Source organism: Caloenas nicobarica, chromosome 3, assembly GCF_036013445.1.
Source record: "Caloenas nicobarica isolate bCalNic1 chromosome 3, bCalNic1.hap1, whole genome shotgun sequence".
NCBI classification, from domain to species: Eukaryota; Metazoa; Chordata; class Aves; order Columbiformes; family Columbidae; genus Caloenas; species Caloenas nicobarica.
In genome coordinates this window covers 8,277,045-8,290,229 of record NC_088247.1, presented here as the reverse complement: position 1 = coordinate 8,290,229, position 13,185 = coordinate 8,277,045, and the positions used below count along the sequence as shown (strand labels likewise).

The window sequence follows — 13,185 nt, the reverse complement described above, 5'->3', positions numbered from 1 at the left end:
ATGGAAACACAGAAGAGGTTTTCTACCACGCAAAAAAATAAAGCCAAGACACTGCGTTGTTAACAAAACTGGAAGCTCAGATCTAAAACTTCCTTTATTCTGCAGTTGAATTTTCGTCATTGTCTAGATTCCTTAAGTTTGGCTTCACTCCTCCACAAAGTTGGAACTTGTTTCTACTTGTGTCCTGGTGCCTTCACTTCTCACATCAGCCCTCCAGGAGCTCCATTAGCTTTAATTCTCTCAGCCTTTTAATTTGGGAAAGCATGTGTGCGCACACGTGGGACAGACGTGACACCACAGTGTTGAAGGTTGCAGCAATCAGCGCTGCCCTGGCACTTTTACATTCTTCCTTACAGCAGTCCTTCTGGTCTTGCTTCTCTCACGTCCCTGTAATCAAAATACTTAATTAAAAAATCACTATGACTTTTATAATGGAACAAGATGCTGTAAGATTTTGATCAGCATGTCAAAAGAGACAGTGTGACATTTCATTGTGACATACTCATCCCTTGTAAATGCTCCAGCTAGTGCACTTGTTCATGTGCTGTAAGGAGATGTCAGAAGAACAAATGTTACTCATATAGGAAGGAGATGATTGACAGGTGTGAACAAGAAAATTAGAAAGGAGTGGTGCTAGAGGAACCCAAGCTCATCTATGCCATAGGGCATTTATTTGTTGGGTTCTTAATATTTTGGAAGTCTGAGTAGTTTGTGAAATAGGTAGTCTTTCATCACTGTTCTATCTCATGCATTATAACGATGTATTGTAAGATATTTTAAATTAATTTATCCTGAGCAAAGAAATTGAATTTTCATGGAAAATAAGTCCAGTTTTTTAGTTGGTGGTTCTCTTGCTGTTGTGTGGTTTTAGGGCTATAGAAACTTGTCCGTGAGTATCTTATATCCGACAAAGTATAGAAGGCAAGTACATGCTGGAAGGCGGCTGAGATCAGCTGCTCTTGGCCCCAGCAGGAAAAGGGACTTGGGGACAAAGTTAAACTTTTTGTGAAGAGCCCCACAGGGAAAGAGGATCTTGCTGCTCTTGCTCTTTTCAGGATTTGGTTTGTAGCCAGGTAAATGGAATGCTCTTCCAACAAGCACTGAATTAACCAAGTAACAAAGTTATTAAAAAAGAAAATACTGACGTTTTTATACAAGTGCCTTTAGATGTATTCTGATGCCTTGGGTTTTTTCAGTTCTCTGAAAAGACCGCAAATACACATGTTTAGTGTTAGCGTTAAATCGATGTTAGAATAACTTCCACCCTAGCACAAGCGTGAACTTATCAGCCCTTTGCACTGTAAGCCAGTTACTGTACAACTTGCATTTCTTACAGGAAAAGTGCTTATCTAACCTGGCCTTTAACTTGTGTTTGTCAAACAGCTGCTTTCTTTCCAGAAGGATTTTGTCTGTTTTTTTGGTCATGGTAAATTTTCATGTGAATTTTGTTCCTACACTTTGGAGGTCAGAACATACTTATGCAGAGCAAAAAATGGGTCTTCCACTAGTTTAAAAATACTTCAGTATTTTGAAATTACTCTGACTTCTTAAGTATCTAGAGTGAAGCAAAGGAATTGGCTCAGTCAGAAAAGCTTGCCAGCGAAACAAGAACATCAGTAAAGAAGGTGAATGTTTGACTATAGCTTAATACTGTACTCAATATAATAAGCTATCGATCTCTTTTATGTAAGGTGTTTAAAAGGCATAAGCAGAAATTTACTTCAAATACGCAAACCTGGTCAAATATTTTGTCAAAGGAGAGAATAGTAGAATATTAGATATTCAGCAACTTCAGCAAGGCTCTGAAAACTCAGCGACATTACTGAGGAAAGGCAAACATGGAAAGAGGAGGGAAAGAGGGGAGAATACTAAGAGAGTTATTGCTGAAAAGCCACATGCAAAATTGACTATGAAAATATTTTATTGGGGTGAGTCTGTCAGGACACCAGTCTGGAAGAGCTCACGCTTTTGGAAAGGAAAGTCAATTCCCTGAAATGTGTTAGAATTTGATCCTTATTTGTGTTTTCCATTGCTGACCAGCCGTGGATGAACTGTGGCCTGGGGACCGGAGGGACAGAGAATACCAGAACCTGGCACTTTCCTTCAGTGCTCAGCTCCCAGTGACGCTGGCCATCCCAAAGAGCAGCATGGGAAAGCCATTGTTTTACTAAACTATTTACCCACATTACTCTTTTGTATTCCAGGTTTTCAGTTTGCGATTGTAAAATAATCAGCTGACCCCCAATGTCAATAGTACTGTTGTGAAGGGATTAATCTGTTTTCTCTTTTACGTGTTTGGATATTTTTTTGTTGGGATCTTGGTCATCTAATTACATTGTTTAATGTCTGATTTACAGGAATAGAGGAGAGTCCTGATTGCTGCTGCCACTCAGACTTTTCAGAAATAATAACATCTGACTGCCCCTTCCATATCATGGAGTTTGACAAGTGTTGTCTGCCTGAAATAATTTTTAGACTAATGTAATTAATTGCTGGTTAATGGCAATGTCTAAAATTTAGATTTCTGTGTTTTGTTTTGGTTTTTTTTAAGGCACTTTCTTCACCACAAAATGATTCTTTTGTTTTTGAAGTGATGAGGAATTTTGCTGTTGAGTTGAACGGAGCAAATTGTCATATACCCAAGTAGATACAAACTGTAGGAACTTTTGCAGTGGGCTGTCCATTATCTTTTACGTGTTTTTCAGCATTTTTAAGTGTATTAATGTATTTGCACTTGCTCGAAGTAGCAATGAAGAGGCTAAGTTGAGAGGAAAACTGAGGGTGTTAAAATCAGAAGAGGGAATCCTTGGTAATAAGTAGTCTCATGAAAATTGCTGAAGTGTGCGAAGACGTGGCAATAGATCTTAGTTCTCAGTGGCTTTTTCTAATAAAGGTGTAGCCTGAGACATGTACTAAGGAATGGCAATATGGATATGTGTTACAGTGCATGTAAAGGGAAATTGAGTCTATTCTGAGTGAGATATTAACTGAAGTATAACTCTCGTCTTTCATATTTGCTGGTTTTTCCAATTTTATGGAAGTACTTGTATACATTTAATATTAATCTGTGTATTTAATGCATGTTAACATGTAATACATAAAAACATGGCATTATTATAGTTAGAAACACTCCACATAAAATTAATTGCATTATATTGATTATCATCAGGAAAATTTGATGTACTTTGCTATCATTATGTTGAGATTGTTGACATGTGTCAACCTTCTTTGCAGGATGCTGGCATGTACACCCTTCACAGTAGTGTCCTATTTTTTTATGTGGTACCTGCCTCCTTTCGTATCAGGAAGAGTTGCGTGGTACCTGACTTTCTACTGCCTTTTCCAAGCACTGACCACAGTAAGTAGATAACAAATAATGATGTTCTCAGCAGTAACCTGCTTGTTTTCTGTGTATGTTAATGCATTCAGATTTACCAAAACTTTACATTTGATTTCAGTTTCTAGCGTATTCAAGGGATAGCCAGATGTTCTTTTATCAGACTCTCTGCTGGTTGATGGTTTCTGCCAATGCTTTCTCTGGCAAATGACCTGTTAATTTGACACGTTATCTCCAACCACTTTCATTGGCAGTGTCCTAGATACTCAACTCATTCTTCTATAGATCCACAGAGACATTCGGATTTCTAATTCCGATTAGATATCAAACTTCTCAGAACTTCTGTTTTCAGGGGCAGTTTAGGAGACCACGTAGCTTTGTGGCTCTAGTTCTGGCACTTTCCATACTGTACATGTAGGGTTGTGTCACCCCATTTTGCCTTATAGCTAATATCAAGGTGGAAAAAGGTATTTTCCATGCACAGCAGATTAGGACTAGAAATGAGACAGCTGCCTTGCAGTTTGGCAGGGTGTATCCTGGCTGCTGGAGTTCCACTGGATCATGTTTTGAAAAGTGGCTCCCAAACATTCCAGCTTTACACAGGAATACAGAATTCCCAGGTCCAACAGATCTGTAAACAGGAGAAAAGCCAAAGTCAAACAAGAAATACAAACACTTTAAATAGAATCATAGAACCATAGAACCCAAGCTATTCACTAGCTCCTTTGTTTCCTCTGTGGAAAGATGGTCCAGAAGACATTCATAATGGCTTTAAATTATCTTCTTTCCTCTCTCTTTTGAAGGAAAAACACAGGTTTTCCATGACAGAGCTTTGAAAACATGGACATTTGCCATGTTTGGTGGAAGTGAACAGAAATATATTTTGTACAAACAGAGTAGAATGCAGATTGTGAGACTTAAATGGCCTGGCTACAGATCTCTGTGGTGGTGGAAACACCACAAAGAACTTGATTGTTCGAGCAGGTTCATGTCCCACTTCCACAACAGTCTGATGGTTTGGCCTGTGTGTTGTTTCAAGATTTAAGAAGTTATTTTTCTTTTAGTTCAACACTATGAGGACAAGATCCCACTCACATCATCACCATCCAAAACATTAAGCCTTTAATATTCACTAGTTATTTTCAATGAAGTGCTACTGGAGATAGGGCCTCTTCTGCAGTAAAAGTGGGGTTCGTTTACCTGGCATTGTAATAAATATTACCAGTGCATTTTTTCCACCACGATTTTACACCAAGGAATCAATTGCTAGATAGAGTGCTGTAAAAACAATCAACCAACACTCCTCATCTACCCTTTTGGTCGTTGTGTTGACATAGCAATTGGGTGTTTCTACCTATTCTTAAATTAAGGAGTGTGTGGCAAAATGGTGTGGAAGACAAAGTAGTTTTCACACTTACCTGCTGGAGTTACATAGTTAGACAGGTATTTGAAACATTTGGGGGATTTATACAGTCTTCTGGCTTGAATAAAGCAGAAAATTATATTATCTTCATTATGTCTTGGCTTCCTGTTAGTTAGTCTAAGTTAGGAACATGACAGTCTCCTAGTGCAAAGAAAACTAGATGCTTTATAGCCTGGCTGTGAAGGATGTTTTCCCAAGGAAGCTGAAGGATCACAGCCTTAATGTAAAGCCTGCTAGTAATTTATTATTTGTATTACGAAAGATACTTTTTTTTCCTTTTTATATATTTTACAAATCAGAAATATAGGTCTTTGTGCTAAAAAGTATAATGTTCTAATAAAGTGAATTGCAAGGTCACATTAAACCATTTTTCCGGATATCAAAGGAATACAGCATTTACTCTGACATTTCCTAAGTGATGTTCTTTCTTTGCATAGTTATTCCAAGTACCGTATTCTGCTCTCATCATGTTTCTCAGCACAGACCAGAAGGAGAGAGATTCTGCAACAGCGTACCGTGAGTGTGATCTGGGCTTTCTCATGTGGATTAGGACTGAGCTTTATTTAAAATCATTCTCTGTCTATAGGTAGTTTCTAATGGTTTGTGTCTCTAAACCCGACTTTTATGTGAGAGTTTTAATATCTAATGAAAAATATTTTGGCTTGTTAATGCTTCTATTTTTCTAGCTAAATAGGAGACTTGAATGTTTTATTGTCTCAGATTGTCTGATTAGCAATAAGCTCTTTTTGGTTTCTTGCTGGCCAGATGAAACAATGAAAATCACTCTTACCCAAGCCAGGGTAGGGAATAATTATTTAATTTAAAGGTGATTTGTAGGAGAAAAAACAATGTGCTGATCTTCTTCAACATTCAATTAAAGAATGTCTGGAAGTAATTTTGAATATTTTCTTTTTTTTTTTTTTTAGTTCCGATTTCCTTAGATTTATGTTTCATGTTATAAACCTGTTTTCTCTGAAAAAATTTTTAGAACTCATAGAGCCAAGACAGTTAACCTCACAAAAAAAGAAGAGTAATTTTGTGTGCATGTTCACACCAACTGAAATCTTTCTTTTATTTCATCTGTGTTTATTTAATTCTAACATATACCAGGTAGTTTAAAGACAGATCTGGCTGTAATATAACTAGCATTCTGACTGTATTAGTTAAAAGAATGATGGCTTCCAGGCCGTATCTCTGGCCCTTCAACAATCAAAACCAGACAGAGTTTTTGCTTTGAAGCAAATTGATCAGACCAAAAAAATACAATGAAAATATTTTCAACATTTCCTGTATAGATCATAAATTGAATGTAAGAGCAGTTTCTTCCCTCCTTCCTCTCTCTTCAGCTCTGTCCACACTCCTTCTTTACCATGTAGCTGCTCTCCTTCATGGCCACCAGCATTACGGAAGGCAAAGAGAAAAGAGTCAAATATCACATGAAAGGCTTTTCTAGATCTTAACTTGTCCTTCAGTGTTGCTTTAGAATAACTTGTAGTTTTTATGTTGCATCTGTTTTCTCTTCCTGGCAAGAGCCCTTTTCCACCATTCCTTCTAACCCTGAACATACTTGCTTGAGTGTGTTGAAAACTGGACCAGAGACGCACATTGAAATGGCCAGAAGTGCTAAAGAAATCCTGTCGGAAATTCTAGATACAATACTCCCTGAGCAACCCAATTCCTTTCCGGCCACACGGAACAGTTGTAATTTGCTTTATCATCAACTATCTCAAGAGAAAGTCTGGGCTGGCAGTCATAGGACAGGACTAAACAGCAGGAGGTTCCAGTTCTGTTCTGTTTGTTGGCACTGACTGTATTCTGAGTCATCTGGCCTAAATTCTAACTAAATCCATGTACCTAGTGTTTTCTATTGTCTGGGTTTATGTCTTCGGAGGCTGTGATCCAACTAAATGTGCTTCCCTATCTGTCAGTCCCATGCAAGGCTTCATAGGCATGTGAAATTTGTGCTTGTAAACGCTGTTGAACTCCATGTCTGAGAGGCATTACACGTTTATAGTGTCATTTTTTTGTTCAGAAAGGGTTTAACTTTTGAGTGTACAGCTGTTCTCCTAAGCCAAGTTAGGGTGGTGGTATGAACCATGGTTTTGACTTTTCATATATTGGTATCTTTGTATATTTTGAAATTACATTTGTTTGGAGCCCAGTTTTCTTGTCATGATTATGATTATGTGATAGTCTCATTTTCTCCCCCCCTTTTTTTTAACAAGTGTTTTACTGAAATACTTTTGCTTCTCTTTGGGTTTCATGGAGGATTCTTGTTGATAGACTTTTTTGGATGCAGTCAGTTGTTCAGGCATTTCTTCAACTGTTTAAAGACAAACAGCTGTGTAATATGAAGTGTGCTTTTTAAAAAAGGCTGGGATTAGAGGACCCATTACCCTCTACTGGAGACAAGCAGAACTGCTCATTATCAATTTTGTCCTGCTCCTTACTATGAATGCAAGCTAGAAATGCTAGATTCCAAAGTCACTTCAACATAAATCGTACTTATGTTCTGGGCAAAATATAACCTACTTCAAAGTATGATTTGCTTTCTGAAAGATCAGCTTTCTCTGCTAGTGTGGAAAGTAATACTTTATAAATTCTGAGCACACAAGAACTTTGAAATATGCCTGTTCCTCAGCTTTTGCTACTTCTTAGAAAATGTTTCATAATGGTTGTATTTCTGTTGCCTCTAATGATGCTTCTCAAATTTTATTCTGTGCAAGTTCTTGGCAAAATGCAGATATAGAGCCCTAGATAAAGGTCATAAATGTGTAGATGGTGTTTTGAAGGAAAGCTGTGACTCAGGTGCGTTGCCTTTGCACTGAGTAGTCAACAGTTTGGAAGCTCTGCGAGGCCCAGCTGAGACCAGTTGTTGCTCAAACACTTCAGATCAGGTTGAGGGTAGAATTTCCACCATCTGCCAGTATTGGTTAAAATTAATGTTACATGAAGCCTCAGTTTTTCCATTCAGAAGCATTCTTTGTTTGGGAACATACTAGCAATAGTTTAAATGATCCGGGTCTTCTAGGGAGCCTCTTTTCTTTTCCTTACTTGATCTTCCATAGCTGTGTGCATTGCCCTCTCGTTAGATGGAGAAATACTTCAGTTCCTTTACAGGAATACACAAAAAGTCATGTCCAAGGTCACCTAGAAAGGCTGTTATAGAGCAGGGAACTTGAATAAACCTGAACCCAGGAGCTTTTGAAATGCCTGTCCTTTCCCAGGGAGAGTATGACAACCACCAGGACACAGCCTGCTGTGGAAGCGGCTCTTCAAGAATCCCCCATGGTGCTTCTGAGAAAGGAACATGGGACCCCTGGAGCCACTGAGAGAGAATAAGTAGAAAAAAGCCTGATGTTTGGGTCAATTAGAAGAGCATTCCCTCATAAACAGGGAATCTTGGTCCCTGTTCCTAATCTGTTCATTTACTCAGCCCTGTGTATCTTTATGCAAAATGTGTAAAGTCTCGGGAGCTAGGACAGTAATTCAGTTTATGTCACTGCCATGGGGATGCTGGGTATGGCCATATGACATGGAAACAGGAGTGGTAGGCTTGAAATCCCTCAGGGTGAGAAGGGTCTAGAAGCCAAATTACTCACCTCTCACCTGCAACAGAACTGTAAGAACTAGCTGCCTTGTTGACTCATGAAGCATGAGCTGGATCTTTGTTAGATCTTTGTTAGATCATGTTAGATCTTTGCTTTCCCAAATGGAGACTTTGGTTGTTTTTTAGATGATCCACTGTTCTGATGGCACTTGGAGTGCTAGTGATCTGAATCGTTCTCTGATGCTGGGGTAGCCAGTTCTGCCTGACTGTGGCCTTAGGCAGTTAACAGCATCTGCTGTTTCCAAGAGCTTTGCACCTGTATTATTTCCAACATAAACCTGAGGTAAGGATTGTTTTATTTTACAGTTGGAGAACCTAGAGGTCTGATCAGATAAGTGGCTTGAAAAATGTTTTACAAGTTACTGTCAAGCTGCAAATGAAAGGTCTGATGTCATGGCTGCTAGTCCTGCTTTGGAAATAATGGCACTTAGCATTTAAACTGCTCTGGTCCTTGAGAAGAAATATTTCTGTGTTATCCTCTTGTGTCTCCTAATCTCAGCCACATCCATCATGCAGCTTGTATAAAAGAGGCTCTTCCATGGAGACTTCTAAAAGCTGATCAGAAAATAGATGACAAAACACTCTTTCTTTGAAACTGTTCTATTACTGACCTTCCAGTTCTGCTGTTCTTGGTATTGCTTTTGCTGCTTGTTCCCTGTAAAACAAAATGGTTCAATGAGTTTTTTCCTCAGTGAGACAAAAGAGCAAGCTCGCAGTCAGTGGAAGAATCGAGTTCTCATCCTCAGTGCACATTTGTGCTTCCTTCTTTAGGAATGACCATGGAAGTGCTTGGGACCTTGATTGGAGCTGCACTTCAGGGGCAGATTGTGGCCAGTGCTCACGTCTCTCATCACTGCACTGTGAATGCCCCAGGAAACACAACCGACTCCTGGCATCACCCTCCCAGCTTTCCAGACCCCTCAGATCCTCTGTCTCATCAGGTAAGTGTCTATGGAAGCACATTAAAACTGCTTAGGGAGAGGAGTGGGGCTATTTCTGTAATACCGTATCATACCCAGCCAGATGAGCACGAACACAACTTCCTGAAATCAGTTAACACTGGAGCTGAGACAACGACCTTGTCTTTGCAACCCCTTCTCAGCAGAACAGCAGACTTACACTGGGTGGCTTTGCTGCAGATGCCAAACTGCAAAGTCACTAGGAGGTATATAGCAATCTTTTGTTTTCACTGGGGGCTGCTTTACATTTTTAAATAGAAGTTTAGTAAGAAAAGCTTACTCCACCTTGCCAGGAATACTGCGTCCAGTTCTGGGGTCCCCAGCACGAGACAGACATGGACATGTTAGAGTGGGTCCAGAGGAGGCCACAGAAATGGTCAGAGGGCTGGAACAGCTCTGCTGTGAAGAACGGATAAGAGAGTTGGGGTTGTTGAGCCTGGAGAAGAGAAGGCTCCAGGGAGACCTTATTGCAGCCTTTCAATGTGTAAAAAGGACTTATAAGAAAGATGGAAAAAGACTTTTTACCAAGGCCTGTAGGGACAGGACAAGGGGCAATGTTTTTATACTGAAAGAGGGTAGATTTAGACTAGATAAAAGGAATAATTTTTTTACTATGATGGTGGTGAGACACTGGAACCAGTTGCCTAGAGAAATTGTGGCTGCCCCATCCCTGGAAGTGTTTAACGTTGAGTTGGATGAGTCTTTGAGCAGCCTGGTCTAGTGAAAGATGTCCCTGCCCATGGTAGGGGGATTGGAACCAGGTGAACTTTAAAAGTCTCAACCAACCCAAATAATTCTATGATTCTATTAAAAAATGGTGGCTCTAGCAGGATCTTTCAGCTCAGCAACACTGCTTTTCAAATTAGTTCTCACTAGGGATCTCCTGTAAAGATTAATGGCTGTTTTGTGAAGGAAACTGTAAGTCCCACTTGCAGCCTGTGCTCTTGTGAAGGTGCAAATCACTGTTGAAAGTCAATGGTAGGTAACAGGCAATTAGTGGGAGCAGGGCTCAGGGGTTAACGTGTGGAATGAACCTAGAGATCCATGCTTGTTCGGTTCATTTCCCACAGCAGAATTTTCCTGTAATCCTGCACAAGTAATTTAATCTCTTCATGCTTCGGTTTGCTGGTTTTTGAGAAATGGAGAAGGTTTTATGTCTGGGATGAAATCCTAAAACCTGATCCAAACCTCAGTGAACACAATTTGGTAGTCTTCCATTGTTTCCAGTGGTCTCGAAACAGGCCATGAACCAAAAAATTACCTTGTGCAGTGTTTTTAATATGCACTTGTGAAATCAGCATTTTGTTGGTTTCATTTTACCAACTGCTAGATTCAGCCTTTCTTTTTCTATTTTCATCTGTTTCTCTGTCAGTGCAGGTACTAACTGATACATAAAATTCCCCATGAAGAAGACTCCTTGACCTGAGTCTAATCTCAGGTGCTTGGTACAAATCAGGATATACGTATTCATGTTCTGCTTATTGTAGTCAAATAGCTCCTATTACCACTCTTCAGCAGCAGTGAAATCACAAGCTAAAGGCATATTTGTATGCATGCTTTGAATCTACATACCCTGGCACCAACACCGGTAGTCCAAGAAGGGGAAAAAGCCTTGCCTCCCCCCAAAACCAGACACTGTTCTCTGCCTCTGTGCTACCTGATCCATGTTTTTTGATACAGCTCAGTGTAAAGCTTCTCAGGGAGCTGATCTGGGAAACTGCCTGGGGAGAGCTGAGCTGCTGTTGTAAATGGCCATGCCATTTTATAGCTCATAGTGGTTTTGAAGCTCCTCGTTAGGTAACTTCTAGTGTATATTTTAATGAGACAAGAACATCATCCTGTTTTCCTTCTAGCTCCTAAGACAATGGCTTGAGTAGAAAATGACTGTGCTGTTACAGCTCTGTGGATTGTCAAGAGGAGTATCTTGAAAAGTTGTGGAGCGAGCTGAATTCCATTGCATAGCAGATTCCCTGCCTGAATCTGCTTTATGCCATGATCAACAACTTCCACCTTCAAATCTCTTAAATGGCTCTAAAGGAAAAAAAAAATCTTGATTTATTTCCTTTCTTCCTAACCACACGTGCTTTCCTGTCCTTTTTGAGGTAGGAAGGAGATAGAGAAAGAAGCTTAACAAGGAATCAACTGTCAAGTAGGTTTTTATTTGAAAAAACAGTGAACATATGTAGCCTAAAGTAGCTACAGTTTGTAGGTAGGAGTAATATGTTTAATTAAACTAGCTACTAAGACTAGGAAACAGTGGAAAAGCTTTTAGACACGCAAACATTTTTCAGGTCTGAAGAAGTTGCAGTGTGACTGGAAAATTGTGGGTTTTTTCCCAACTGTATGAGTTGATTTAATTAGAGATATTACCTTCTTCATGTTGCTTTCTTATTTACAAGCAGCCTTGTGTTCATTTTTTGTGAGGATTTCCTGTTTATTGTTTTGGTCTTTGCTTTTTTCCTTCTTCCTCTGTTTTGTGCGTCACCTTCTCAGGTTTTGTAGATGAGTAGTAACCCATGGTTGAGAATGGTCTGGATTATGGTGTCCAACTGGTTTCCATGGGTTCTGTTCACTCCTTTTTCTGTCCTGCCCTTTTTCACAGAATCACAGACTGGTTGGGGTTGGAAGGGGCCTCTGGAGATCATCTAGTCCAACCCACCTGCTAAAGCAGGTTCACCCAGAGTAGATGCCAAATATTCCTCAGGCCTGGGCAGAAGCTGTCATGTGAATGAGCCGCTCTGGCAACACACCTCACTCCCTGCTGCCCTGTTTTGTGAGGACCAGGATTTTTTTCTGTTCAGATAATCTGCTGTCAGTTTGGTTGGATTATGGGAGCATTCACAGCCAGCGAGCCACGTGCGGGAGCTGCTTCCATCACACAACAGGGCACTTGTCTTTTGTTCATACCACGTACAACACAACATGTGCCTGTACTGCATTATCGACAGGAGGTGTTATATCTTGAATTTTGGTTGTATGGCTGATGGACATTGAGTTATAAGTTGAGGCAAGGGTAGAGTCTATGAACCTGAAGCACCTCCATCAGTCTAAAAAAAAAAATAGAAAATGCCAAATCTTAACGGTTTCTTAGTGCCTTTAAGGAGTGTGACCTGACCCTTTTTGTCATGAGGACTAATTCTTAGCTGCTCAAGAGCACACCGAGTTTAAAAGAAGACCTAGTGAATGACTGATACTATTTTGCTCATTGTTAAAGAGAGGAAGTGGAAGAAATGGCTATTTCCAAGTTCTTCCAAAGCTGTTACTGTAAGCTTAGGAGTGGATCTTCCTACTAGAAACCAAGCATGGATACTGAAATAGTTCATAGATGGATAACAAGATTTGTTTAGGGTCAGAGAATCTTACTTGGCCTTTCATGAATATCCTTGCTAGTTTAAGCTCAAATTACACTTAACTATGACCTGTGAAAGAAAGCATTTAAATTCAATAGTTTCAAGCAAATTAACAAATAAATAGACATGAAATATAAATTTCAGAAGAGAGTCCGGTTACTGTCCTTTTTTTTTTCCTCTTCTCTCCTGGCTAGGCTGCCTTTGAGGCTGAAATTACCTCATTTAACTGAACTCAGGTATCTACAATACTGCCCTCTGTAGTCTGTGCAAGCCATAACTGATAGTATAAAAGTACTCTGATATAAAATAAAGAAACAAATAAACCCCACCAGGCTTTCACCCCAATTAAGGAATACTCCTGCATTCCTTTATTTCACCATGTATCCTCCTGAAATGTAAATATCTTAACAAAAGCTATTGTTTTGAAGATTGTCTACACTTACATGGTTCATCTTTCTACCCTTGCATTTGTACAAAGTGACTTTATATTTGAGAGTACATTCTTG

At 39.6% G+C, this 13,185-nt stretch overlaps 1 protein-coding gene across 1 annotated transcript in view; it reads left to right on the top strand.

Moving 5' to 3' along the window:
- MFSD2B (MFSD2 lysolipid transporter B, sphingolipid) overlaps nucleotides 1-13,185 on the top strand; it is a 38,611-nt gene that overhangs the window by 10,549 nt on the left and 14,877 nt on the right. The window contains exons 4-6 of the mRNA XM_065632100.1: nucleotides 3,235-3,358; nucleotides 5,198-5,276; nucleotides 9,142-9,311. Of these exons, the coding sequence (XP_065488172.1) occupies nucleotides 3,235-3,358; nucleotides 5,198-5,276; nucleotides 9,142-9,311 (373 nt within the window). The remainder of the gene's footprint in view (nucleotides 1-3,234; nucleotides 3,359-5,197; nucleotides 5,277-9,141; nucleotides 9,312-13,185) is intronic.